Raw genomic sequence first — 27,913 nt, forward strand, 5'->3', positions numbered from 1 at the left:
TGTGACATTCAATTGCTGAAAGGAATAAATCAGGTTGTCTTGTTTTAATAAAACCGGATATTATTTTTTATTGGGGCACTCTCCCTTAAAGGGGTACTCCGCCCCTAGACATCTTATCCCCTATCCGAAGGATAGGGGATAAGATGTTAGATCACGGGGGTCCCGCCACTGGGGACCCCCAGGATCTCAGCTGCAGCACCCACCTGTTGCGGCTTACGGAAACGCTGGAGGCTTCGGCTCCCGACCATGGTGACGTGAGATTGTGACATCACGACTCCGCCCCGTGTGACGCCACGCCCCCTCCCATAGACTTGCATTGAGGGGGTGGGGCGTGACATCACATGGGGCGGAGTCGTGATGTCACGATCTCCCGTCACCATGGTCGTGAGGCATTAGGATGAGAGCCTCCAGCGCTGCCGGAAGCCGCAACAGCTGGGTACTGCAGCCGAGATCATGGGGGTGCCCAGTGGCAAGACCCCCGCGATCTGACATCTTATCCCCTATCCTTTTGATAGGGGATAAGATGTCTAGAGGCGGAGAACCCCTTTAATGCCACTGAATATTGATTTTGCAGCTACATCTAATTTTTATTTTTCCAAACTGTTACATTGTGTCTCTTAGTTAGTGGACCAAGGGAGAGCTGTGGTTGCTAGGGCAACCAAGTGGCTGCCAATCACGTAGGTTAAAATAAAAGACATTCAGATCATAATTATAACATTTAGTCATAAGGGAATGCCTATATATTCTTTCTGGAAGGAAGAATTGACAATGCAAAGGCAGTCTCAGACCTACAAAATTATAGCAGCTGAATGCAAAGTGTTTATGCAGCTGTGCAACTCATTTCATTCATGGCCATCATCTAGTGGGTTCATAGTAGTCACATCATAGAAGAGGCTTGATTGTAGAGCTAAATAGCATCTCTGTCTTCATTGCAGAAGGGTCAATACTGCACCAGATGAAATGCACTTAGCAAGGACCAAATCAATGTTGTCATCCTTCTCTTCGCAAATAGAAAGCTCTCATCTTCTCCCAAATGCTATGCGTAGGCAAGTCAACGATACCACACTGTGAACACAATCAAATGAAAAGACTCATCTGACTTGCTTCAAACCACCGTTTTTTGCAGCACTGCTTTAGGTTGTGATGGTCGAGATTGCAGCAATCAAAACAGAATAATATACATATATAGAGCTCACTGACTCAATGATCTACTGTCCACTGTGACACATCATGTGTCCTTGTTGTTCTCCTGACTCTTACATACAATAGCTCTGTATTCATAGTCTGTCATATATATTAGAAACGTTGACAGAATCTAAACACCGGTCATCCCCACAAGGAACAAAAATTCTAAATTCATTGTTTAACTTGGATGGTATTTGACAATTGTGTGTTACCTTCACCCTATTGTTTAGCTGATTAAATTGTTCATGCAGAAAAAAACAGCTTGGAGTAGGAACAGGAGGGAGGGAGATTTATCAAAACATGTGCAGAGGAAAAGTTGCTGAGTTGCTCTGAAAAATAAAAGTTTTTTGATTGGTTGATATGGGCAACTGGTGTCAACTTTTCCTTTACACAAGTTTTAATAAATCACCCCCAAGAAGAGGTGATTTTAAATTTTTATATTTTCATAGGTGGAATTAGAGAATTCTTAAGGGAGATTGGGGACTAGTATCTCACTTAAGTAAGTACACCCCTCACATTTTTGTAAATATTTTATTATATCATTTTAATGTGACAACACCAAAGAAATGGCACTATGTATAACACAGTTTAATGTTGTTCTCGCCTCAAAAAAACTCAACGCACACCCATCAATGTTCAAACCTTGGCAACAAAAGTGAGTACACCCCTAAGTGGAACTGTTCAGATTGGGCCCAAAGTGTCAATATTTTGTATTGCCACTAGAGATCAGCAAATTTTTTGAAAAAAATTGATTTGATTCAAATAAATTCTCTGCAAATGTTTATTAGTAATGTATTTTAATAATGTGTTTAATAAAGTATGTGTTTGTCTTTTTTTTTTTTTAAAGGGGAGGATTGCGCTGGAGCCTTAATGTTTGGGAGATTCGGCAGAGACATGTCTTGACCGGGAAAGGTTTTTATGGTAGCCCGTAGTTGGATGGAATAGAATAGGAAAAGTGAATAACCCTGATCAGAGAAGACATTATCAGAAATGCGATCAGGAGGGTAAAGCCAGTACCATAGTAAGGGACCCCCAGGGGGGCCCAGGCCCAGCAACCAACATTACACGCTGCAAATGTCGGACCGTGGCCGCCATTATAATGCCGCCCTGCTAATGTGGGACTGAGAGAACATAAGGTAAAGAGTACCTTGTGCTCCAATGCTCCTTGGGTCTGCGGTGTGTACCTACAGCTATGGGCCAAAGCAGTAGGTTCCAAACCCGAACGGGTATAGCTAAGCTGTGTGGAGAGGTGAGGGTTGTGCTGTAGGAACCTAAAATATTTGTTTGTCAGGTTTTGTGGAGACAAGTCTTGCTCAGGAGAAATCTTCATGGCAGTCTAGCTAGTGTTTACCATTATATGGCCACTGTATGGGTGGAAGGGGGTGGGGGGATATATTGGTCTTTGTATAAACATAGTCAGAACATATTGAATTAATTAGGACACTGACAGCAGAGTCACCTACATTAACCTGCTGGTACATGGTAATAGTGTGGCGACCCTGATTCTATGTATGTATAGCCTACCCCAATCCATTGTGTCTTTCAACTTCCAGAGATATTCTCCAAAATGCAAATTTTCAAATGTTCTTATCCGTGCACCTGTTTTCGAGGGTTAACCACACAGGCGTACCAGTGCACTAGGGGCTACTAGGGGCTAGGGACTACCCCAAGTGTATGAAGAAGCTCCTCTGCAAATTTGGAATAAGATGAATATCTCTAGAAGGCCACAACTGGTCAGGGTTAGCTATGCATTGTTTAGGGTCACCCGGACTATTACCATTACCATACATTTTTAGGTCAATTTTGTATTGCTAATGGGTGTGCCATTTAAAAAAAAAAATCTGGTCACCCTGTATATGAGACTATATGGAACCTTTATGGGGACCTACTGTTGTCATATGGTAGCTGTAGGGGGATATTTCCTCCTTATATACTGGTATTATTGGTAAAATTGGTCTCAGTACACAGGATCTGGTCAGTAACAGTATGATAGTAATATGTATGGTGATAATATTCCTCCTTATATACTAGTATTATTGGTAACATTGATTTCAGTATACAGTATGTTATCAGTGATAGTATGATAATATGTATGAGGGTAATATTTCCTCCTTATATACCTATGTAATAAAATTGGGGGCAGGTCCTGGGGGGGGGGGGCTAACCCTTGAGCAATGGACATCATTTGTGAATCACTGGATGTAACTGCACTGGAGTCACTTGTGCATTTGCAGATCACTAGAGCACATCTGAAATTTACTTTTATAGGGTGACTGTATTGTAGATTTTATTCATTATCAGTATAGTGGTACTAACCTTTACTAGCCTGTCATTAGTCAGTGGTAATGGTAGTGGTAGCATTATTTGCCCCTTGTCCCTTTTTGGTAAAACATAAAGCAAGCATTTTTGGTTTTTGTACTGGCATTATAGGTAATTCTAGTCTTGCTGGAATTGGTCAGCAACAGTATGATGGAAGCTTGTATAATAATATTTGCTCCCTGTATATTAGACAATTTTAGTAAATGTAGGCCTTAGTCTTTAAACTTTGGGAGCCCAGGTTATCTTTATTCTTGATATGCAAACAGAAATAGATTACATATTGAAAGGAGAAGTATCCCGCCTCTGGATAGGGAATTAGTTTTAGATCCCAGGCTGCGATTGGGGGGACTGGGGAGGGGACCACTGGGACCCCCTGCGATCTCCTGTATGGGGCCCCGGCTCCCCCGGAACAGAGTGTCATGACCCATGCACAAAACGGAGGGAGAGCCAAAGATAGCCAAACGGCTCTCTCATAGATATATATATGGAGGGGGGGTGTCGGCTGCCGCTTCATGTGGGGGTAAACACACTGAGCTCATGGGGAGAGCTGGGGGGTCTCAGCGGTCGGACCCCGCCCAATCTCAAACTTATCCCCTATCCTTTGGATAGGGGATACGTTTTTCAGAATGATACATCTCCATTAGTTTCTTGGGCTAGAAATGCAATTAGTGCTCACTGTTTGATTTCCCAAATAATAATATGTGCAGACATTGCATATGCTGAAATAGTTGTTTTCCAATGCATACCAAATGTGAAATAACATTCTTTTCCTCAAGACCCTTTATATGTCTGAATCTCTTATTGTGATACATGATACAGATTATGATAAAGAGAGGAAAATTTGCTAGTGGCTTTGAAATGAAGACAAAAATGTTAATTGATAGGGTCATTTATTTCAGAGAAAGAGTACAATTATATAATACTAGCATTCACATATTCGGCTCAGCGTGCTTCAATTATGCTGTATTATTGCACATTCTGTTAACCTGCTCAGCAGATAAAGAATGACTTTTACACAAGAGTTTTTCTTACTTTTATTGGGAAATTAGTTTTGCATTCAAATAACTTTTTTAATCAAGGACTTGCCGCCACGGAGTATTAAATTACTAAACGCCTCAATAAATCTGCCCTTATCAGTTAAGTGATAAAAATAATGAATAATGAAAAGTTTAATAAAATATTGAAGGAACTTGTCACACTTCTAAGGGAGGGGAAATATATCATTTACATGCTGACCTTCAAATAATGATTCATCCCTATAATACAAGGAAGGGCCGGTTAATCAAGGGCAGGTTCTGGTGCTATTTAGCGGCAAGGACCCCACTGCACTATAATTTCTCCCAGAATGTCCAAGAGACTCTCCAAAGAAGAGCAGACAAATCCCACAGGAATCACATTTTACCTCTTTCCTTCTTTGCCCTCCACTCATGGGCATCACTGTAGACAACATTCAAATGCCTGCATGTGAGCAGAGGAGTCCATGCTGCTCTGCACAGGAGTGAGGGGATAAAGAGTTTGTTTTATTTCTTATTTTATGAAGCACCTACCTTATGGTGGAAACTACCTACTGAGGGTACCTACCTAATGGAGGAAACTATGTTCATAGAGCGGGGCCTGGTTTACCTACTGGGGCAACTACCTTACACATGATGTACCTTATGGGGGAAGCTTCCTACTTACTAATGGGCTCCACTTAATGGTGGAAACGTCTCCAACACTTTCAATTTATAGTCCCAATAAACTATATGAGGACTCAGAGTATTGAATATTGATATTAATGTTTTGGAATACCTCTGTATAATGCATGTTATACACACCCACACACACTGTTTTTGCACTAGCCTTTCCTAATGGTGAAAACTACTTTCCTAAGGGGCGAAACTACCTATCTACCACTGTCATGACCGACTGGGGGGACAGGGACAGTGAGCCCTCAGCTTTCCCTAATAACCACCCTCCCTGCCTACTTGGATCGACAACTTGGAGGCGGTCCCTTCCTGCGCTAAAGTGCAGTGGCGTAAAGACAAATAAAACATGGTCGGTCACAGGCCAGAAACAAAACGGGAAAACTACCAGACAACCAGATATACCAGACAGAATAAAAACTCACAAACAGGGCAGAATAGAGTGTATAAACAAACAGTTCACAAACCGGAATCCAGACAAATGTCCGACATGATAAAATGAAGTAGGCTAGGTATGCAACAAGTATACAGCAGAATACTAGAGATGAAGGGGATAAACAGAAGAACTGAATGCTAAAACACTACATAGATCAGGTAACATAGGACACTGTTCACACTGGGATACAGAACAGAAACAAACTGGACACCCACTCCACAAAAGGAGTAGACAGCATAATAAAGCCAAATAGACTGCTATCCAGCAGGCACACTCCACCATGTTTTCAGGATACCGACCTTGTAGGAAACAGAAATATAAAACTCAGAAACACTAGACTAGAACTGGATGAGTCAGAAATGACTCCAGGATATCAAACAGGAATTATTACATACAGAGCACTGTTAACAAGCAAGACTAGAACACAAGACTTAAAGCTAGATGAGTCATAATTGACTCCAGGATACCAGAACAGGAATTAGAAAACGAGACACAATGTGAACACAGAATAAGCAGAACAAACATACATTATCCTAAAAACCGAAGGATGTAACACAGACTAAAATCTACAATAAACAAGACTATTTAACCATGGCTAAAACTCAGATAATATCACAAAATAAATACAAGGTGAATGCTCAAGCAGACTTGCAGGAGAACTCTGGTTAAAATAGACCCACCCGAGTTCTCATTGGTTCAGAGCATCAACTATTCCCTATAGTCTAATGAAGAAAATTTCCTACTTTGAGGTAAGTCCTACCTGCCTACTTGGGGAACCTAAGCACTGCAGGAGACTTTCTACCTACAGGTGAGGAACTGCTTACCTAGTAGGAACGTACTCCATCCCCCATCCAATTCATTTATCCTACACTCCAACCCACTTGCCTACTCACTCTCAATGTGTGGGGTAACAAAGGGGCATTATTATCATTTGGGGAGTATGGGTGCTGGAAAAGTGCCTAATAAACAGGGCGATTACTGGCCGAATTTTCACTATACAGTACGTAACAGGGGGAAATTTGCACTTCAAAAAGCAGGTATTAAGTATAAAAAGACAAATGGCAGCTCTCAATACCACCATTTAATGCCAAAGTGTATTAGGGTATAGTGTTGAGCGGCATAGGCCATATTCGAATTCGCGAATATTCGCGAATATATGGACGAATATTCGCGAATATGCGATATTCGCGAATAATATTCGAATTGCGAATATTCGCGAGCAACACTATTAGGGTATTGCTCTGTGTGATAGGGCCAGTAACCAAAGGTAAAGGAGATATTCAGGCAAAAAATTATGTAAGTAGAGGCCCGAAGTAAAGGCGAAGAATCAGCCCTGCCCAAATGTATCTGTTAATGAAACATCCCTAATGTTCATTATCTATCTGGCTAGTGTTGTCTATCCATTCCATTTCTTACTCTGTTTTTACATAAGTAGTTTTTTCATGTAATATTAGGAAAAAATAGGAAAAATGTAAAGTATTTTTTATTTATTTAAATGTTGTCCTTTATTGTTTACTTATGAGACAGGTAAGGGTCAGACCGCAGAGACACCCCACCAATTGCAAAAATGGAGGCCCAGAGTTCCTGACATAAATTGAGTGGCAGCCTGCATGCTTGTCATGTTCAAACATTCCATTCACTAGGGGGACAATTGACCTTAGTTCTTGTACCTATACTTTTCCTATATTTATATACTGTATATATGTACTGTATGTAGTAAGCTTTACTTCAAACTAGAAATACTGTTCTTCCCAATTTAAAAGGATGTTTTCTACCAGGGGCGTAGCTAGAAACCCCAGGGCCGCGATGCAAAAAATTGCCCTGGGCCCCCCTACCAATTGACGACCCGCTTCCCCAATTCCGGACGATCCCTTACTTGGCCGCACAAAGGTATTAGTGACTACAGCACTGATGGGACAGTCAGGAGAATACACAATGATATCAGTGACTATCAGGCAGGGCCAGACAGAAAAAACAGACATTTAAGAATAAGTAGCCCATTTTTCTGGTGGGGGTCCAACCGCTGGGACCCCCACCAATTACCCAATCACCTTAGTTCCAGTTGCTCTCCAGCTGTTTTAAGGCTATAACTCCCATCATGTCTGGAAAGCCTCATGCATTATGGGAGTTGTAGTTTTGCAACAGCTGGAGAGCCACCGATTAGGGTACATCGTCACCCATCATCACTGCAGAACTTACAAATGACTCCCGCTGATGGAACAGTCAGGAGAAAACACAATGATATCAGTGACCTGAGTGATGTCTTTTCTGTTGTCTTTGCTTTTCTTCTTCATCTTATCCAGACGTCAGGACTTCTTCCAGCTCCATCTTCTCTGCAGAGTCTGACACCCGGACCTCATTAACTCCTCACTTTGTCAGTAGATCCTCACCCTCTGTATGAAGACAATAATCATTATTATTCTGCATATAATACTGGCACCCACTGTACCCCCTGAATATAACACTGCCACCTACTTTATCCCCTGAATATAATACTGCCACACACTGTATCCCCTGAATTTAATACTGCCACCCACTATACCCCCTGAATATTGCCTCCTACTGTCCCCCCTGAATATAATACCACACACTGTATCCCCTGAATAAAAAAAAATACCATCCACTGTGCCTCCTGCATATAATACTGCCATCCACTTTACCCCCTGAATATAATACTGCCAACTACTGTACCCCCTGAATACAATACTGCTCCTACTGTACCCCCTGAATATAATACTGCCACATACAGTACATACACACATCATTCATACATACAGTACATACACGCACATCATACATACACATGCCGCCTCCGCGCCCCCCCACAGGCATAATACATACATACACATTATGCATACACATATCATACATACACCCACCGTCTCCAGATCTCCCCCGCCCCTGCCTAATACATCTCCACATATCATGCATACATACATCTTGTTTACACACATCTATCATTAATACATCATACATACAGTACATACACACATCATTCATACATACAGTGCATACACACATCTTTCATACATACAGTACATACACACATCATTCATACATCATACATACAGTACATACACACATCATTCATACATCAAACATACAGTACATAAACTCACATAATTCATACATCATACATACATTATATACACACACATCATTCATACATCATACATACAGTACAAACACACACATCATACATACAGTACATAGACACATCATTCATACACACAGTACATACACACATCATTCATACATCATACATACAGTACACACATCATTCATACATCATACATCCAGTACATACACACATCATTCATACATACAGTAGATACATACACATCATTCATACATCATACATACAATATATACCCACACACCATTCATACCTCATACATACACACATGATTCATACATACAGTACATACACACATCATTCATACATCATACAAACAATACATACACACATCATTTATACATCATACATACAGTACATACACACATCATTCATACATCATACATACAGTACATACACACATCATTCATACATCACACATACAGTACATTCACACATCATTCATACATCATACATACAGTACATACACACATAATTCATACATCATACATACAGTACATGCACACATCATTCATACATCATACATACAGTACATACACACATCATTCATATATACAGTACATACACACATCATTCATACATCATACATACAGTACAAACACACACATCATACATACAGTACATACACACATCATTCATACATACAGTACATATACATATCATTCATACATCATACATACAGCACATACACACACATCATTCATACATCATACATACAGTACAAACACACATCATTCATACATCATACATACAGTACATTCACATATCATTCATACAGCATACATACAGTACATACACACCTAATTCATACATCATACATACAGTACATGCACACACATCATTCATACATCATGATCACCTCATGAACAAGCAGATACCATTATTTATTATTTAGGATTCAATTCCGCCTCCACGCGCATCAACCCCCCGCACCTCCGGACCATCTTTTCACCCATTCGCCACAGCTCCACCGCCTCCTCACCTGTGGCCACCATGAAGATCAACACTGAGGCCTGCTGTCAGGCCTGTGATTGGTTACCAGCGAGGTAGAGCTGTGCTAGCGTCAAGGGAGCCCACTGTGCGTGCCTGCATGTGCTGGGGGAGGGGGGGGATTTCAGGATAGTTCTGGGGGTGAGATTTCAGGCTAGCACCAGGCCTGGTGATGGCACCGACAAGCCTCCCCTTCCGGCCTGGGACGTCGGGCTGTGCCTGAGGGGCCGACCTGCGACGGTAGTATAGTGTAGTGGCAGAGGGGCCCTGCAGGCCCCTTGTGCCATGGGGCCCGGTCGCAATGGCGACCTCTGTGACCTCTATGGCTAAACCACTGTATTCTACTCAATATAAACAGAACTATTACTACTACCCTGAACAGTAGAGTAATATAAAATTTGTTTTTGCTAATTATCTGACATAGCAGGAGTGCAATGATCATATCTTAATTTATATCAGTTATGTCCTTGGAATTAACCCCCCCCCCCCTCCTGTGTAAAATCTCCTATGTATAAATGTGTATTGTACAAGTCTGTGAAAGATATTAAAAAAGCAAAACGAGCTGCTAGCTGTTGCTTCAACTTGTGCTGAAATAGATGACGGAGAGAACTACTTCTTTCATTGTCTGTACTTTAACATTACACTTTGAAATATTGCACAAAATAATAAATGCACAGTGCAACTAAGACATACTTTTATTTCTAAAAATATTTTTACTTTTTGCTCTTGTTGTATTCTGTACTATCCCTGTTATCATAGAAAAAACAGTTTGGACTCTTAAATGGGCACTGTCAGAATGTAAAACTTCTTATATGTTGTACTTCTTGGCAAAACATTAACCTCTCTAATATAGATAATAAAATGTGTTTATCTCCTTTTTATAGAAATCATGGCTTAAAAAAAAAAAAAAACACTAGGGGCCCCCATACCATCCAGAACATAATCCTGTCTGCCTGCAGTATTATTTTTGTCCCACCTGAGACACATGCTGGGACAATGTCCAGCAAGTGAGGGTGGGTCTAGCACTCCTCTGTGCTCACTCCTGTCTTTTCAGACTCCTATTTGATAACAGAAAGGAGGGGATTACAGAGCAGCTTGCAGTGATTGGATAAAGATACCCAGCACAGTACAGAAGCCTCAGGGAGGAAGTGAATACATGGTAAGTGAGGGCGGGCTCAGTGCTTGCCTTAGACACACCCTTTCTGAATAGTGGATGTCAGAATGAGTGAGCAGCAAAAGAAAAATATTTGTGAGCCAAATACAAAAGCTAGACTCAAAAAAGCCATATAAACCCTCTGCATGATCTAGTGAGTAACCTAAATAAGCATGATTTACTTTCTTTCATATAACAGGTGTACTTTGAAGGGAACCTATCTTCAGATTTTACAATGTAATATATATATATATATATATATATATATATATATATATATGGTAAAATCTTAACTCCTTAACTACGCAGGACGTAAATTAACTTCCTGCGCAGGCTCCCGTGATATAACATCATATCGGGTCTGTCTCGGCAGCCACCAATGGCCGGGACCCGTGGCTAATACCAGACATCGTGGTGATGCCCGGCATTAACCCTTCAGACACGGCGATCAAAGATGACTGCCGCGTCTGAAGTGAAACCGAAAGCATCCCGGCAGCTCAGTTGGGCTGTTCGGGACCGCTGCAATGAAATCGCAGTGTCCCAAACAGAATGCAGGACAGCAAGAGGATCACTACATGCCTCCTCGCTGTCCAATCGCCAAATGACTGCTCCGTACATGAGAACCAGGAAGGAGCAGTCAAGCGTCAATTACACTGATCAATGCCATGCTATTGCATGGCAGTGAACAGTGTAAGAGATCAATGTATGCAAATGTTATTTAACATTGCAAAAAAAAAAAGTGAAAAAAAGTGTTAATAAATGTGATTTAACCCCTTCCCTAATAAAAGTCAGAATCATCCCCCTTTTCCCATAAAAAAAACCTATGTTAATATATATATATATATTGTTAATTAAACTGCATGGTCAATTGCGTAAACGTAAAAAAATTCCAAAGTCCAAAATAGCGTATTTTTGGTCACTTTTTATACCATTAAAAAAATTTATAAAAAGCGATCAAAAAGTTTGATCAAAACAAAAATGGTGCTGATAAAAAGTTCAGATCACGGTGCAAAAAATGAGCCCTCATAAGTCCCCATATTGTTACACCGAGCGCTCCGGGTCCCCGCTCCTCCCCGGAGCACTTACAGAGTTCTCCTGTTCGCAGCGCCCCGGTCAGACTAGCTGACCTGGTGCGCTGCGATAATGTCCCCAGCCGGGATGCGAATCGCGATGCGGGACGCGCCCGCTTGCGGTGCGCATCCCGACCAGCTTACCAGACTCGTTCCCCCTCTGTGCTGTCCCGGCGCGCGCGGCCCCGCTCCCTAGGGCGCGCGCGCCGGTTCTTTGCGATTTAAAGGGCCAGTGCGCCACTGATTGGCGCATGGTTTTAATTAGTGTGTTCACCTGTGCACTTCCCTATATTACCTCACTTCCCCTTCACTTCCTTGCCGGATCTTGTTGCCATTGTGCCAGTGAAAGCGTTCCTTGTGTATCCCAAGCCAGTGTTCCAGACCTCTTGCCGTTGCCCCTGACTATGATCCTTGCTGCCTGCCCTGACCTTCTGCTATGTCCAACCTTGCTCTTGTCTAATCCCTTGTACCACGCCTATCTCAGCAGTCAGAGAGGTTGAGCAGTTGCCGGTGGATACGACCTGGTTGCTACCGCCGCTGCAAGACCATCCCGCTTTGCGGCGGGCTCTGGTGAAAACCAGTAGCAACTTAGAACCGGTCCACCGACACAGTCCACGCCAATCCCTCTCTGACACAGAGGATCCACCTCCAGTCTGCCGAATCCTGACAGTAGATCCGGCCATGGATCCCACTGAGGTCCCTCTGCCAGTTGTCGCTGACCTTACCACGGTGGTCGCCCAGCAGTCGCAACAGATAGCGCAACAAGGCCACCAGCTGTCTCAACTGACTGTGATGCTACAGCAGCTTCTACCACAGCTTCAGCAACCATCTCCTCCGCCAGCTCTTGCACCTCCTCCGCAGCGAGTGGCCGCACCCAGCCTCCGTTTATTATTGCCGGACAAGTTTGATGGGGACTCTAAACTTTGCCGTGGTTTTCTCTCGCAATGTTCCCTGCAATTGGAGATGATGTCGGACCAATTTCCAACTGAAAGGTCAAAGGTGGCTTTCGTGGTCAGTCTTCTGTCTTGGAAGGCCCTGTCATGGGCCACACCACTCTGGGACCACAACGATCCTGTCACTGCCTCCGTACACTCTTTCTTCACAGAGATTTGAAGTGTCTTCGAGGAACCAGCCCGAGCCTCTTCTGCCGAGACTGCCCTGCTGAACCTGGTCCAGGGTAATTCTTCAGTAGGTGAGTACGCCATCCAATTCGGTACTCTCACCTCCGAATTATCCTGGAATAACGAGGCCCTCTGCGTGACCTTCAAAAAAGTCCTATCCAGTAACATCAAAGATGTGCTGGCCGCACGAGAAATCCCTGCCAACCTGCATGAACTTATTCATTTGGCCACCCACATTGACATGCGTTTTTCCGAAACACGCCAGGAGCTCCGCCAGGATATGGACTTTGTTCGCACGAGGCGGTTTCTCTCCCCGGCTCCTCTCTTCTCTGGTCCGCTGCAATCTGTTCCTGTGCCTTCCGCCGTGGAGGCTATGCAAGTAGACCGGTCTCGCCTGACACCTCAAGAGAGGACACGCCGCCGCAATGAGAACCTATGCCTGTACTGTGCCAGTACCGAACATTTCTTGAAGGATTGTCCTATCCAACCTCCACGTCAGGAAAGACGCACTCCGATTCCGCACAAAGGTGAGACAGCTCTAGGTGTGAACTCTGCTTCTCCACGTCTTACTGTGCCTGTGCGGATTTCTTCTTCTAACTTCTCCTTCTCAGCTGTGGCCTTCTTGGATTCCGGATCTGCAGGAAATTTTATTTTGGCCTTTTTCGTTAACAGGTTCAACATCCCAGTGACCAGTCTCGCCAGACCTCTCTACATCGCCTCAGTGAAAGATTGGACTGTACTGTGCGTTACCGCACAGAACCCCTCTTAATGTGCATTGGACCCCATCACGAAAAGATTGAATTTCTGGTACTTTCTAACTGCACCTCTGAAATTCTTCTTGGACTACCTTGGCTTCAACGCCATTCCCCTACCTTTGACTGGACCACCGGGGAAATCAAGAACTGGGGTACTTCTTGCTACAAAAAATGCCTTATGTCTGCTCCCAGTCCTGCCAGTCAAAACCCTATGGCTCCTCTGATACCAGGTCTCCCCAAGGCCTATCTGGATTATGCTGATGTCTTTTGCAAAAAACAAGCAGAGACTTTGCCTCCTCACAGGCCTTATGACTGTCCTATCGATCTCCTCCCTGGTACTACTCCACCCCGGGGCAGAATCTATCCTCTGTCTGCTCCGGAAACTCAAGCTATGACGGAGTACATCCAAGAAAATTTAAAAAGGGGATTTATCCGCAAGTCTTCCTCCCCTGCCGGAGCAGGGTTCTTCTTTGTCTCCAAAAAAGACGGTTCCTTACGACCATGCATTGCTTACCGCGGTCTTAATAAAATCACTATAAAAAAAACGCTATCCCCTGCCTCTTATCTCGGAACTCTTTGACTGCCTACGTGGCGCCAACATCTTTACCAAATTGGATTTAAGAGGTGCATATAATCTCATCCGCATCAGGGAAGGGTGACGAGTGGAAGACCGCGTTTAACACCAGAGATGGACACTTTGAATATCTGGTTATGCCCTTTGGGCTTTGCAACGCCCCTGCCGTCTTCCAGGACTTTGTAAATGAAAATTTTCGTGATTTATTATATACCTGTGTTGTGGTCTACCTGGACGATATTTTGATTTTCTCTTCTAACCTAGAAGAACACCGCCGTCATATCCGCATGGTTCTTCAGAGACTCCGGGACAATCAGTTATATGCCAAGATGGAGAAATGTCTCTTTGAATGCCAATCTCTTCCCTTTCTAGGATATTTAGTCTCTGGCCAGGGACTCCAAATGGACCCGGACAAACTATCAGCCGTGTTGGATTGGCCATGCCCCTCCGGACTCCGAGCTATCCAACGTTTCTTGGGGTTTGCCAATTACTACAGACAATTTATTCCACATTGTTCCACCATTGTGGCCCCAATTGTGGCCCTAACCAAGAAAAACGCAAACCCTAAGTTCTGGCCTCCTCAAGCGAACGAGGCGTTCAACCGTCTCAAAACTGCCTTTTCTTCTGCTCCCGTACTCTCCAGACCTGATCCATCTAAACCCTTCTCACTGGAGGTAGACGCCTCCTCGGTGGGAGCCGGAGCTGTACTCCTACAGAAAAACTCTTCCGGACATGGTGTTACTTGTGGTTTCTTTTCTAGGACCTTCTCTCCGGCGGAGAAAAATTACTCCATTGGTGATCGAGAACTACTGGCCATAAAATTGGCCCTCGAGGAATGGAGGCACCTGCTGGAGGGGTCCAAATACCCAGTTATTATATACACTGATCTCAAGAATCTCTCTTATCTTCAGTCTGCCCAACGGCTGAACCCTCGCCAGGCTAGGTGGTCATTGTTTTTTGCCCGTTTTAACTTTGAGATTCATTTCCACCCCGCTGACAAGAACATCTCGTTCCTCGGATGCCTCTGAAATGGAAGCCTCCCTGCAACACATTATTCCTCCTGACTGTCTGATCTTTGCTTCCCCAGCTTCCATCAGACAAACTCCTCCTTGAAAGACCTTCATCCCTCCACGCCAGCGCCTCAGGATTCTCAGGTGGGGACATTCCTCACACCTCGCCGGCCATGCTGGCGTCAAAATATCCATCCAGCTCATCTCTCGTTTTTATTGGTGGCCTACCCTGGAAGCAGATGTTGCTGATTTTGTTCGGGCTTGTACAGTCTGTGCCCGGGACAAGACTCCTGCCGGTCTCCTTCATCCTCTGCCTGTTCCCGAACTACCATGGTCTCAGATTGCTATGGACTTTATTACAGACCTGCCTTTATCCCATGGCAACACAGTTATTTGGGTGGTGGTTGATCGTTTCTCCAAGATGGCACATTTTATTCCTCTTCCAGGTCTTCCTTCTGCGCCACAGTTGGCGAAACAATTTTTTGTGCACATTTTTCGCCTTTGCGGGCTTCCTATGCATATCGTCTCGGATAGAGGTGTCCAATTTGTGTCGAAATTCTGGAGGGCCCTCTGTAATCAGCTTAAAATCAAATTAAACTTCTCGTCTTCCTATCATCCCCAATCCAATGGGCAAGTGGAGAGAGTTAATCAGGTTCTTGGTGACTATTTGCAACATTTTGTTTCTACCCGCCAGGATGCTTGGGCCGATCTCCTACCATGGGCCGAATTCTCGTACAATTTCAAAGTCTCTGAGTCCTCCGCTAAATCCCCATTCTTTGTGGTGTACGGCCGTCACCCTCTTCCCCCCCTCCCCACTCCCACGCCTTCTGGTTTGCCCGCTGTTGATGAGGTTACCCGGGACTTCTCCAACATCTGGAAAGAGACTCAAAAATCCCTCATACAGGCCTCATCCCGGATGAAGAAACATGCCGACAAAAAAAGAAGAACTTCTCCTGTCTTTTCTCCTGGAGACAAAGTGTGGCTCTCCGCCAAGTATATCCGCTTCCGTGTCCCCAGTTATAAACTGGGACCACGTTATCTTGGACCTTTTAAAATCAAATGCCAAATCAACCCTGTCTCCTAAAAACTCCTTCTTCCCCCTTCTCTCCGTATTCCCAATGCTTTTCATGTCTCTCTCCTTAAACCACTTATCCTTAACCGCTTCTCTCCTAAGGTTGTTGCTCCTACTCCTGTCTCCGGGTCCTCAGACATCTTCTCGGTTAAAGAAATCCTTGCATCCAAGACGGTCAGAGGTAAAAAAAAAATTCTTGTAGATTGGGAGAATTGCGGTCCGGAGGAGAGGTCATGGGAACCCGAGGATAACATCCTTGACAAGGACCTTATCTACAAATTTTCAGGTTCAAAAAAGAAGGGGAGACCCAAGTGGGGGGGGGGGGTACTGTTACGCCGAGCGCTCTAGGTCCCCGGAGCGCTCACAGCGTTCTCCTGTTCGCAGCGCCCCGGTCAGACCCGCTGACCGGGTGCGCTGCGATAATGTCCCCAGCCGGGATGCGATTCGCGATGCGGGACGCGCCCGCTCGCGGTGCGCATCCCGACCCGCTTACCAGACTCGTTCCCCGTCTGTGCTGTCCCAGCGCGCGCGGCCCCGCTCCCTAGGGCGCGCGTGCGGCAGTTCTTTGCGATTTAAAGGGCCAGTGCACCACTGATTGGCGCATGGTTTTAATTAGTGTGTTCGCCTGTGCACTTCCCTATATTACCTCACTTCCCCTTCACTTCCTTACCGAATCTTGTTGCCATTGTGCCAGTGAAAGCATTCCTTGTGTATCCCAAGCCAGTGTTCCAGACCTCTTGCCGTTGCCCCTGACTACGATCCTTGCTGCCTGCCCTGACCTTCTGCTATGTCCGACCTTGCTCTTGCCTAATCCCTTGTACCGCGCCTATCTCAGCAGTCAGAGAGATTGAGCCGTTGCCGGTGGATACGACCTGGTTGCTACCGCTGCTGCAAGACCATCCCGCTTTGCGGCGGGCTCTGGTGAAAACCAGTAGCAACTTAGAACCGGTCCACCGACACGGTCCACGCCAATCCCTCTCTTACACAGAGGATCCACCTCCAGCCTGCCGAATCCTGACACATATACAGAAAAAAAAAGTTATAGGGGTCAGAAGATGACATTTTTAAACGTATCAATTTTCGCGCATGTAGTTATGATTTTTTCCAGAAGTATGACAAAATCAAACCTATATAAGTAGGGTATAATTTTAACCATATGGACCTACAGAATAATGATAAGGTGTCATTTTTGCCTAAAAATGCACTGCGTAGAAACGGAAGCCCCCAAAATTACAAAATGCCATTTTTTCTTCAATTTTGTCACACAATGATTTATTTTTCCATTTCGCCATAAAATGATTTTGTGTAAAAGGACTAATGTCACTGCAAAGTAGAATTGGATTTTTAGATGGAAAATTGAAAGGGTTATGATTTTTAAAAGGTAAGGAGGAAAAAACAAAAATGTAAAATCTGAAAAATGTTGAGTCCTTAAATGGGTACTCCCATTAAAGTAAAATTTTTTTATTAAAAAGATTGTGCTAAAATAAACATATTTCTAACATATGTAAAATATTTTTTTTTTGTTTTAACTGTTGTTTTTCACATTAGAAAACCTGGCCACTAGGTGTCACCCTACATGGCTAAGGAATCCTTTTCACCCACTTACGTTGAGCACGTTCGGACCACTGCTGGCCGGGCAGTGCGGTCCAGCGTGGTCCGAAATGCTCATGCACAGCTCGCTCTCTGTCTGCATATGAAACAGGCAGAGAGCGAGCATAGCGCTCGTTCGCACGTGGCGTGCAACATTTGAATATCCCCACCCCCTTCATATCTCCCTGCCCTGTAAACCGCCTGTATGCGCGCTCCTGAGTGGGAGCACATCATACAGGAAGACGGGCGGAAGCGATCCCCGGCCAGGCTTCAGATGACGTCACGCCGGCCGGGGCCGCCAACTTTCTGCCCTCCGGAGACTGCTCAACTCTAAGCTACCGAAGCTGGTTGGGAAAAAGTATTTTTATAGGGAATTTGAATTAAATAAATACAGGTATAGATGTAGGTAGTGTCAGGGGCAGATGGGAGGGGGATTAGGGAAATTCAAGTTAGTGATAGCTACTCTTTAAGGGATTAATTATCCTCGGGAGATGTTCTTGCCTGCAGGGATGGTGAGGATATATAGTATAAATGTGTCCCCCACCAGTCCCGTAAGCAGTCCCTAAGTGGGGAGCTATATTCACCTAGTCCCGCTGCTTCAGCTGTAATAACGCCCCCTCAGGGTGATTGACAGCCGAGGCACAGCCTGTGTCATTGCTCTGCTTTGTCTGCTTAGAGAGCAGAGCTATGAAGTGGGTTGTCAATCACATTGAGGGGGCATGATTACATTCTGAGCCAACTGGACTAAGTAAGTATAGCTCCTTGCCCAGGGGACTAGGTCGGACAAGGCCGTTGGGAAACCCTTTAAAGCTATCTATTCTCACAATCCCTGCTGGCAGGAATGTCTCCCTGGGAAGGTGTGGAAAAAGATTTTACCATACATATGTTATGGTAAAATCTGATGACAGGCTCCCTTTACGTACATTTTGCCATTGTGCAGCAATAATTGGCATTTTCAGTAAAGCAATGTAAAACACTTGTCAGAAAATTTACAAAGGGTTTTGTCCCTTTTTATTTATTTATTTTTAAAGTAAAGTATTGTTAGAAACTATCGTAAAAATATTCTAAGGAAAAACAATGACCACAATATATCTGAAAACTTTATTTGGTACATAGACATTGTAGTTATAGCTCCACCAATTAAAAACATTTTAATTAAATAACATTGTTAAACATATTAAACACAACATAGTTCTGCTTCTTCAGGCATCTTTATTAAAGATGTGCCAGGCCCCAGAATGTCATTAAATAATGGAAAATATAATTTAAAGATTAAAAAGATTACGTTGTCATCAAAGAAAGAGCATAGAATATGAGAAGATATTATGAACGTAGCCTGCTGATAAACTGCTCTTGTAGGAGATCTTCTCGTGAACAGTTTTTTCTGGAAAACAAAAATGAGACCAGTCAAAAGTATTCAAAGTGTTCTTTGGTGTTTGTAACACAACGGTAACGGTTAGGCTAGGTTCACACATTGTATTTTCAGACATATTTCACATGTAAAAATTGTGTCTTTATTTTTAACATTAAAGCGCAACTGTCATTATTTTTTAACCCCCCAGACTACTATAATGTTGTCCTTGATGACCATAAAATGACTGCAGCCATACCTTTATCGCTGCTCTTCCTTCTTTTATAACTTATAAAATCCTTTTTTTCAGCGATCAGGCACAGTCTAATAGGTGTGGCTTGTGGTTCGCAAAGCCCCGCCTCCACCATGCCTATCCTCATTCAGCGCTGGGACCTCTGTGTAGTAAGACACAGCGGTCCACAACGAATCCAGTGTGCATGCGCCACTCTCAGACGTGTGCGCCGCTGCCCTGAACTGAAAGAGCGAGCACTCGCTCGTTTCCGCCGTCTATACGCTCAGTGCGAATGTGCAGCACTAATGGCAGGGAAGGAACAAACTCTCTGCCTCTAGTATCTGCACAACCTGGTTGTCAGGAGCTGAAGTGGACAACAACGGGCATTGTTTTTTGTAGAATATCAGAGCTGGATGGGAGGGGCGTATGCTCTGTGGACCGCTGGGTCTTACTACACAGCGGTCCCAGCGCTGAAAGAGAGGATAGGAGTGGTGGAGGCGGGACTTTGCGAACACCAAGCCACGCCTATCCGACTGTGCCAGAACGCTGAATAAAAGGATTTTATAAGTTATAAAAGAAGGAAGAGCAGTAATAAAGGTATGGCTGCAGACACTTTATGGTCATCAGGAACAACATAGTAGTCTGGGGGGGTTAAAAAATTATGGCAGTTGCACTTTAAAGGGTAACTTTTTTTTTTTTTTAAATCAACTTGTGCCAGATAGTTAAACAGATTTGGAAATTACTACTATTGAAAAATTTTAATCCTTCCAGTTCCTTTTAGCTCTGAATACTACAGGGGAAATTATTTTCTTTTTGGAACACAGTGCTCTCTGCTGACATCTCTGTCCATTTTAAGAACTGTTCCGAGTAGGAGAAAATCACCATAGCAAACATATGCTGCTCTGGACAGTTCCTAAAATGGACAGAGATGTCAACAGAGAACACTGGGCTCGTGATGTCAGCAGAGAGCACTGTGTTCCAAAAAGAAAATAATTTCATCGGTAGTATTCAGCAGCTAATAAGTACTGGAAGGATTAATATTTTTTAATTGAAGTAATTTACAAATCTGTTTAACTTTCCGGCACCAGTTGATTTAAAAAAAAAAAAAAAAGTTTTCCACCGGAGTACCCTTTTAATGTGCTCTATGTAAGTTTCCAGGGAAGTATTTGTCTGTGCACACAGTGGGGGAGATTTATCAAAACTTTTCCAGAAAAGTGGATTTTGATATGGGGATTTGTTCCTGCTTTGGACAGTTCCTGACATGAAAAGAGGTGCCAGCAGAGAGCACTGTTGTCAGACTGGAAAGAACTACACAACTTCCTCTGAAGAATACAGCGGCTGATAAGTACTGGAAGGCTTAAGATTTTTTAACCCCTTAACGACGCAGGACGTATATTTACGTCCTGCGCCGGCTCCCGCGATATGAAGCGGGATAGCGCCGCGATCCCGCATCATATCACGTCGGTCCCGGCGCTCATCAATGGCCGGGACCCGCGGCTAATACCACACATCGCCGATCCCGGCGATGTGCGGTATTAACCCTTTAGAAGCTTGACCGCCGCTTCTAAAGTGAAAGTGACCCGGCTGCTCAGTCGGGCTGTTCGGGACCGCCGCGGTGAAATCGCGGCGTCCAGAACAGCTTACAGGACACCGGGAGGGCCCTTACCTGCCTCCTCGGTGTCCGATCGGCGAATGACTGCTCCGTGCCTGAGATCCAGGCAGGAGCAGTCAAGCGCCGATAACACTGATCACAGGCGTGTTAATACACGCCTGTGATCTGTGTAAAAGATCCCTATGGGACCTATAACACTGCAAAAAAAAAGTAAAAAATAAATGTTAATAAAGGTAACTCCTTCCCTAATAAAAGTTTGAATCACCCCCCTTTTCCCATATAAAAAAAATAAAACAGTGTAAAAAAATAAATAAACAAACATATGTGGTATCGCCGCGTGCGTAAATGTCCGAACTATAAAAATATATAATTAATTAAACTGCACGGTCAATGGCATACGCGCAAAAAACGCGCATTTTTGGTCACTTTTTACACCATTAAAAAACGAATAAAAAGTGATCAAAAAGTCAGATCAAAACCAAAATCATATTGATAAAAACTTAAGATCACGGCGCAAAAAATGAGTCCTCATACCGCTCTGTACGTGGAAAAATAAAAAAGTTATAGGAGTCAGAAGATGACATTTTTAAACGTATAAATTTTCCTGCATGTAGTTATGATTTTTTCCAGAAGTGCGACAAAATCAAACCTATATAAGTAGGGGATCATTTTAACCATATGGATGTACAGAATAATGATAAGTTGTCATTTTTACCGAAATATGCACTGCGTAGAAACAGAAGCCCCCAAAAGTTGCAAAATGGCGTTTTTTCTTCGATTTTGTCGCACAATGATTTTTTTTCCGTTTTGCCGTGCATTTTTGGGTAAAATGACTAATGTCACTGCAAAGCAGAATTGGCGACACAAAAAATAAGCCATAATATGGATTTTTAGGTGGAAAATTGAAAGGGTTATGATTTTTAAAAGTTAAGGAGGAAAAAACGAAAGTGCAAAAACTGAAAAACCCTGAGTCCTTAAGGGGTTAATTGAAGTAATTTACAAATCTGTTTAACTTTCTGGCACCAGTTGATTTTAAAACATTTTCTTTCCTCTGGAGTACCCCTTTAATGTTAAAAATATGGACACAATTTTTCTGCAAGTGTTTGGAAGCATTTTTACAAATGAAATATTCCTTAAAATACACTAGTTGACCCTAGCCTTGTTGTTACACAGCAATTCTGATAGACTAATAAAAGATAAAGCAAAATCCACTACTACTATGCTGAACTTTCTTATCTTAAAAACAGAATATCCCTTAAAGGGAAACTGCTTGTAAGGTCACCCATACGTAAATAGTGCTGGTGACCCTGTTTCTAACACTCCTTACCAGGTAAAAATCGCTGCAGTTGATTGCTAATATGGCCTTTTTGTCTTATCTGCACTGAAAACAGCTGCTGTTGTATGAGCACTGCCTTCTCCCACCCTACCGGGTGATTACCCCGCCCCCTTCAAAGACCTGTTAATGAGGAGGGGATAAAAAAGTATAAAGGGTTGAAGTTATCTGCAGAAGTGGGGAGGGTTATCAGACAGTGAGTGGGAGAGAGCGTTGCACATCCAGCAGCAACTGCCTCTTTCAATTTATATAAAACTCAGTGGCCCCGATTTACTATTGTAAACCTGACCTAATTTGATGAGTTGCATGCCAAATTTTTCACATTTCCCCACAGATTGTGCCTGTGCCAGAACATGGGCCAAAAAAATTTATAAACCCAACCAACTCTCCTTTTTACTCAGAAAGGCCAAAAAAAGGGGCATGGTCACTGGGAAATGGGGCGTGGCTGCCAAAAATGGTGCATGTCTCATTTTAAAAAAATCCCAATATATTTACTAAGGTTTCTATGGGAAATTTGGTGCACCTTAGCTTTGGAAAACCCCACAGCTCAGAGCATGTGTAAAAAAAAACATAGGGAAACGTGCAAAAAGTAAGGAAACATTAGTAAATAAAAGGGAAAAATACTTGTAGGGAATCAAAACCTACAAAGTAAACTACACTCCACTTTTAGTAAATCAGGGCCAGTGTGTGTGTATGTGTGTTGCTGCATCACTTTAACCCCTTAAATGAGCACTGTCATCAACATTTTTTTGATATGTTGTAGTAAATATGTACTACAACATATCTCTATAATATTTTAATTTTTTATTTTTTTATTAAAACCTTATAATTTACGTTTGAAAACCGGCCACTAGGGGTCTCCTTCCTAGAGGCCGGCTGCAGGCTGGCGTGACGTCACGCCTGAATTTGGACCGACAAAGCCCACATGGTGCCAGAACAGTGGACCCCCCACATGTGACCCCATTTTGGAAACGACACCCCTCACTTAATGTAACAGGGGGTGCAGTGAGCATTTACACCCCACTGGAGTTTTTGAGCAGTGGTCCATGAAAATAAAAATAAAAAATTTTTCATTTGCACAGCCCACTGTTCCAAAGATCTGTCAAATGCCAGTGGGGTGTAAATGCTCACTGCACCCCTTATTACATTCTGTGAGGGTTGTCATTTCTGAAATAGGGTCACATGTGGGGGGCTCCACTGTTCTAGCACCATGGGGGCTTTGTAAACGCACATGGCCCCCAACTTCCATTCCAAACAAATTCTCTCTCCAAAAGCCCAATGGTGCTTCTTCTCTTCTGAGCATTGTAGTTTGCCCACAGAGCACTTTACATCCACATATGGGTTATTTCCATACTCAGAAGAAATGGGGTTAAAATGAAAAATTTGGGGTAACAGCATTCTAGAGAAAAAAATATCTAATTTTTCATTTTCACGTCCAACTTTAGCAGAAATTTGTCAAACACCTGTGTGGTGTAAAGGCTCACTGTACCCCTTGTTATGTTCCTTGAGGGGTGTTGTTTCCCAAATAGTGTGCCATGTGGGGATTTTTTTCCTGTTCTGGCACCATATGGGGCTTCCAAAATGCGACATGCCCCCAAAAACCATTTCAGCAAAATTCACTCTCCAATATCCCATTGTCGCTCCTTTCCTTCTGAGCCCTCTAGTGCACCCACAGATCATTTTACGTTCACATATGAGGTATTTCCTTACCTGGTTGAAATTTCGTTACACATTTTTCGTTACACACTTTTTCTCCTTGGGTCTACAAGAACATGTTAGTGTAAAAAAATTGAGATTTTTAATTTTCTTCTTCACTTTGCTGCTATTCCTGTGAAACTCCTAAAGGGTTAACACACTTACTGTATGTCACTTTGAATACTTTGAGGAGTGCAGTTTTGATAATGGGTTCATTTATTGGGTATTCTTATATGAAGGCCCTTCAAATCCACTTCAAAACTGAACTGGTCCCTGAAAAATTCCAATTTTGAAAATTTTGTGGAAAATTGCTGCTGAACTTTGAAGCCCTCTGATGTCTTCCAAAAGAATAAACATGTCATGTATTTTCCTTACAAACAGAGAGATTTAAAGTTAAACAAATGATAAATTTTGTAATTTTTCATGACATTTTTGAATTTTTCATCAAGAAATGATTCAAGTATCAATGAAAATTTACCACTATGTATTAAAGTAAAATATGTCACAAAAAAACAATCTTGGAATCAAATTCATAAGTAAAAGCATCCCAGAGTTATTAATGCTTAAAGGGGTACTCCACCCCTAACATTTTATCCCCTATCCAAAGGATAGGGGATAAGATGTCAGATCGCGGGGGTTCCGCCGCTGGCGACCCAACCGGGATCTCCGCTGCAGCACCCGCTATCATTTCTGTACAGAGCAAACTCTCTCTGTGTGTAATGACAGGTGATACAGGGGCCGGAGCATTGTGACGTCATGGCTCCGCCCCTCGTGATGTCACGGCCCGCCACCTTAATGCAAGTCTATAGGAGGGGGCATTATGGCTGCCACGCCCCCTCCCATAGACTTGTATTAAGGGGGTGGGATGTGATGTCATGAGGGGGCGGGGCCGTGATGTCACAATGCTCCACCCCCTGTATTGCCTGTCATTATGCACAGAGCGAGTTTGCTCTGTGCAGTAGTGATAGCGGGGTGCTGCAGCGGAGATCCCAGGGGTCCACAGTGGCGGGACCCCCCGCGATCTGACAACTTATCCCCTTTCCTTTGGATAGGGGATAAGATGCTAGGGGCGGAGTACCCTTTAAATGACAGTGGTCAGGTGTGCAAAAAAATGCTCTGGTCCTTAAGTTGAAAATAGGCTTGGTATTTTTAGGGGTTAAAACAGCTGAAGATATTTTGATGAACCTTGGTACACATTTTACTTATATGTCAACCAAAAATATAGGATAGTTAAATTAACCCATACCCAAACCCTCCTTTTGGAGGTTCAGGGTTTTTGTTTGAAGTCTATGGAATTATATACTCCATCATAACTTTCAAACAGTTAAGATATTTTAATAGAAAATATATAGGATAAGCGCTTATCCTATATATTTTCTATTAGACTGTTTGTGGATTCTTCCCTATTATAGAGGAGACAGGGACCTCTATTGGAGATAGCAGCTATTTTTGGGTGTCTATTTTATAATCACTTTTCCCATTAGGAGCGCCTGGGTTACCTCTTTTTTGCTTATATTAGTTAAGATATTTTGATGAAACTTGGTATACATGTTACTTATATGTGAAATAAAAATTTAGGGTAGGTAATTTAACCCTAACCCACTCCCTTACATGAGGGTGGGGTGTTCTGACTGAAATCCTATGCAAGTCCATGGGACTTCCTGTATCTTACTTCACAAGCACCACTCTGTATTTCCAGGTGATTGTGTCAGTCCAGCTTGCAAGCCACACCACTACCAAAAGGCACTCCTTTTCCACTTCCATCTTCTATTTTTGGCCCTTTTTTTGTATCAACTCTGTTTTGAGGCTGAAAACATCAATTTCTCTCCAATACATCCACATCACAGATCCTTTGACCACAATCTCATCATCACAGCTCAGCCCTACCTTACTCAACAGGGTTCACATCTCTGGGTGAATGTGTCAATCTGGCTTGCAAGCCATGTCCCTCCCACAAAGCCAGGTTCAGCCAAAAAGCCACACCCCCTTCTATTTTTTATTCTTATTGTGTGTTGGTCTGGCTAGCAAGTCAGGCCCCCCACAAAGCTATGCCCCCTTCTGTTTCCAGCCTACAATCTATTGATCACAACTCTATTCGACCCACTTGAGGATGGGATATGAGGATGGGATATGAGGACCGGATATGAGGAAGGGATATGAGGAAGTTGTAATGGGTCACGGCAGGTGGTGGATCCTCTGGGCCTGTGTGGATGATGACATGAGCCATTCCAGGGAGCAGACTCTAAGGTGCCGCTAGTTTTCAGAGCCTGCCGCAAAGCAGGATGGTCTTGCTGCGGTAGGCGGCACCCAAGTCGCTACCTCTGGCACGACTCATCCACACAGGTAGCTGGGAGGTGGCGTGGAACAGGAGGAGACTGCCCGGATGTGGCAAGATGGCAGTAGGTCAGGGCAGATAACACAGGTGCAGGGGAGGTAAGGTAGCAAGGAACAGGTACACGGTAACAGGGACACAAACTTTCACTATGGCAGAAGGTAACCAAAGATCCGGCAGGGAAACAATGCAGGAGCTGATATTTAAGGACAGGAGACAGGTGTAGACACTTGATTAATTGAGCAGTGGCCCTTTAAGTGAAAGAGCTCCGGCGCATGCATGCCCTAGGAGGTGGGGCTGCGAGGACACGGAGAGACAGAAGATGAGGGAGGTGAGTGACTTGCTGAGATACGCAAGTGGGCAAGTCCCACGATGCAAATCCCAACCCCGCTGGCAGCAGGAACATTAAGCAGAGTGTGCTCACGACCGGCATGTCCGGCTGGAGCGCAGGTTTTACAGAAGTGATATGGAGAAGGAATATGAGGTCAGGATATGAGGACGGGATTTGAGTAGGGGATATGAGGACATAGTATGAGGACGGGGTATGAGAACGAAATATGTTGTTTCTTCTATCTCACAAGGCAATGCTGGGTACTCTGCTGGTTGCAGATAAGAGGAAATGACCATACTTGCAACAATATGAAAATCTCCAGAACAAATTAACCGATTTTCTCCCAGTAAGAAGTGTTAGAAACAGGGTCAACAGCACTATCTACCTGTATAATCAGGTCAGTGTGGGTGACACTGCCATCAGTTCCCCTTTCTTACTTTAATATTGTAATTTCATATAAATTGAACAAAGCCAAAAATTTTTTACTGTAATAGTGCCTAAGGCTGAATCACCATTTCTACAAGCTTTCAGAATGCTAAGTTTCTATGTATGTGGCTGCCATCAAATATTAAATTATTTGTCAGAATATAACAATATAATACAATTTGAAAAAGAATGTGCCTGAATCATTGCAAAGCAACAATCAGAGTACACACTGACAACTCATTGACTATTGTAATTTGTGTATTCTTATCGCATAATTTGCCTGACAAGTTACTCTTTTATTACACCATGGAGCGCTTTGTTCTTTGTCGTTTGTAGAAGAAATGCATGGCTGAGTGCTTCTCTCCCAGCTTTCTGCACTCTAAGGGTGCATTCCCACTTGGTGTATACACAGCGTATTAGACTTGTGCACAAGAAAAAAATTTGTTTAGTTTTTTCGTTTTGGATGAAATTTTTGGTTCGGTAATATTTTCGGTTTTGATTTATC

General features: G+C 43.3%; 1 protein-coding gene across 4 annotated transcripts in view; it reads right to left on the reverse strand.

Annotated features, from left to right (window-relative positions):
• Positions 1 to 951: 951 nt before the first annotated feature.
• Positions 952 to 27,913, reverse strand: part of HTR7 (5-hydroxytryptamine receptor 7) — a 219,953-nt gene continuing 192,991 nt past the window's right edge. The window contains exon 3 of one of the 4 annotated variants that reach the window (XM_056530168.1): positions 952 to 1,065. In XM_056530168.1, coding sequence (XP_056386143.1) covers positions 1,020 to 1,065 — 46 coding nt within the window. In that variant the 3' untranslated portion in view covers positions 952 to 1,019. Of the gene's footprint in view, positions 1,066 to 7,952; positions 8,019 to 19,196; positions 19,481 to 24,334; positions 24,387 to 27,913 lie in introns of those variants that run through there. The other 3 variants (XM_056530171.1, XM_056530166.1, XM_056530169.1) reach the window with 3 other exon arrangements.

Source organism: Hyla sarda, chromosome 7 (genome assembly GCF_029499605.1).
Source record: "Hyla sarda isolate aHylSar1 chromosome 7, aHylSar1.hap1, whole genome shotgun sequence".
NCBI classification, from domain to species: Eukaryota; Metazoa; Chordata; class Amphibia; order Anura; family Hylidae; genus Hyla; species Hyla sarda.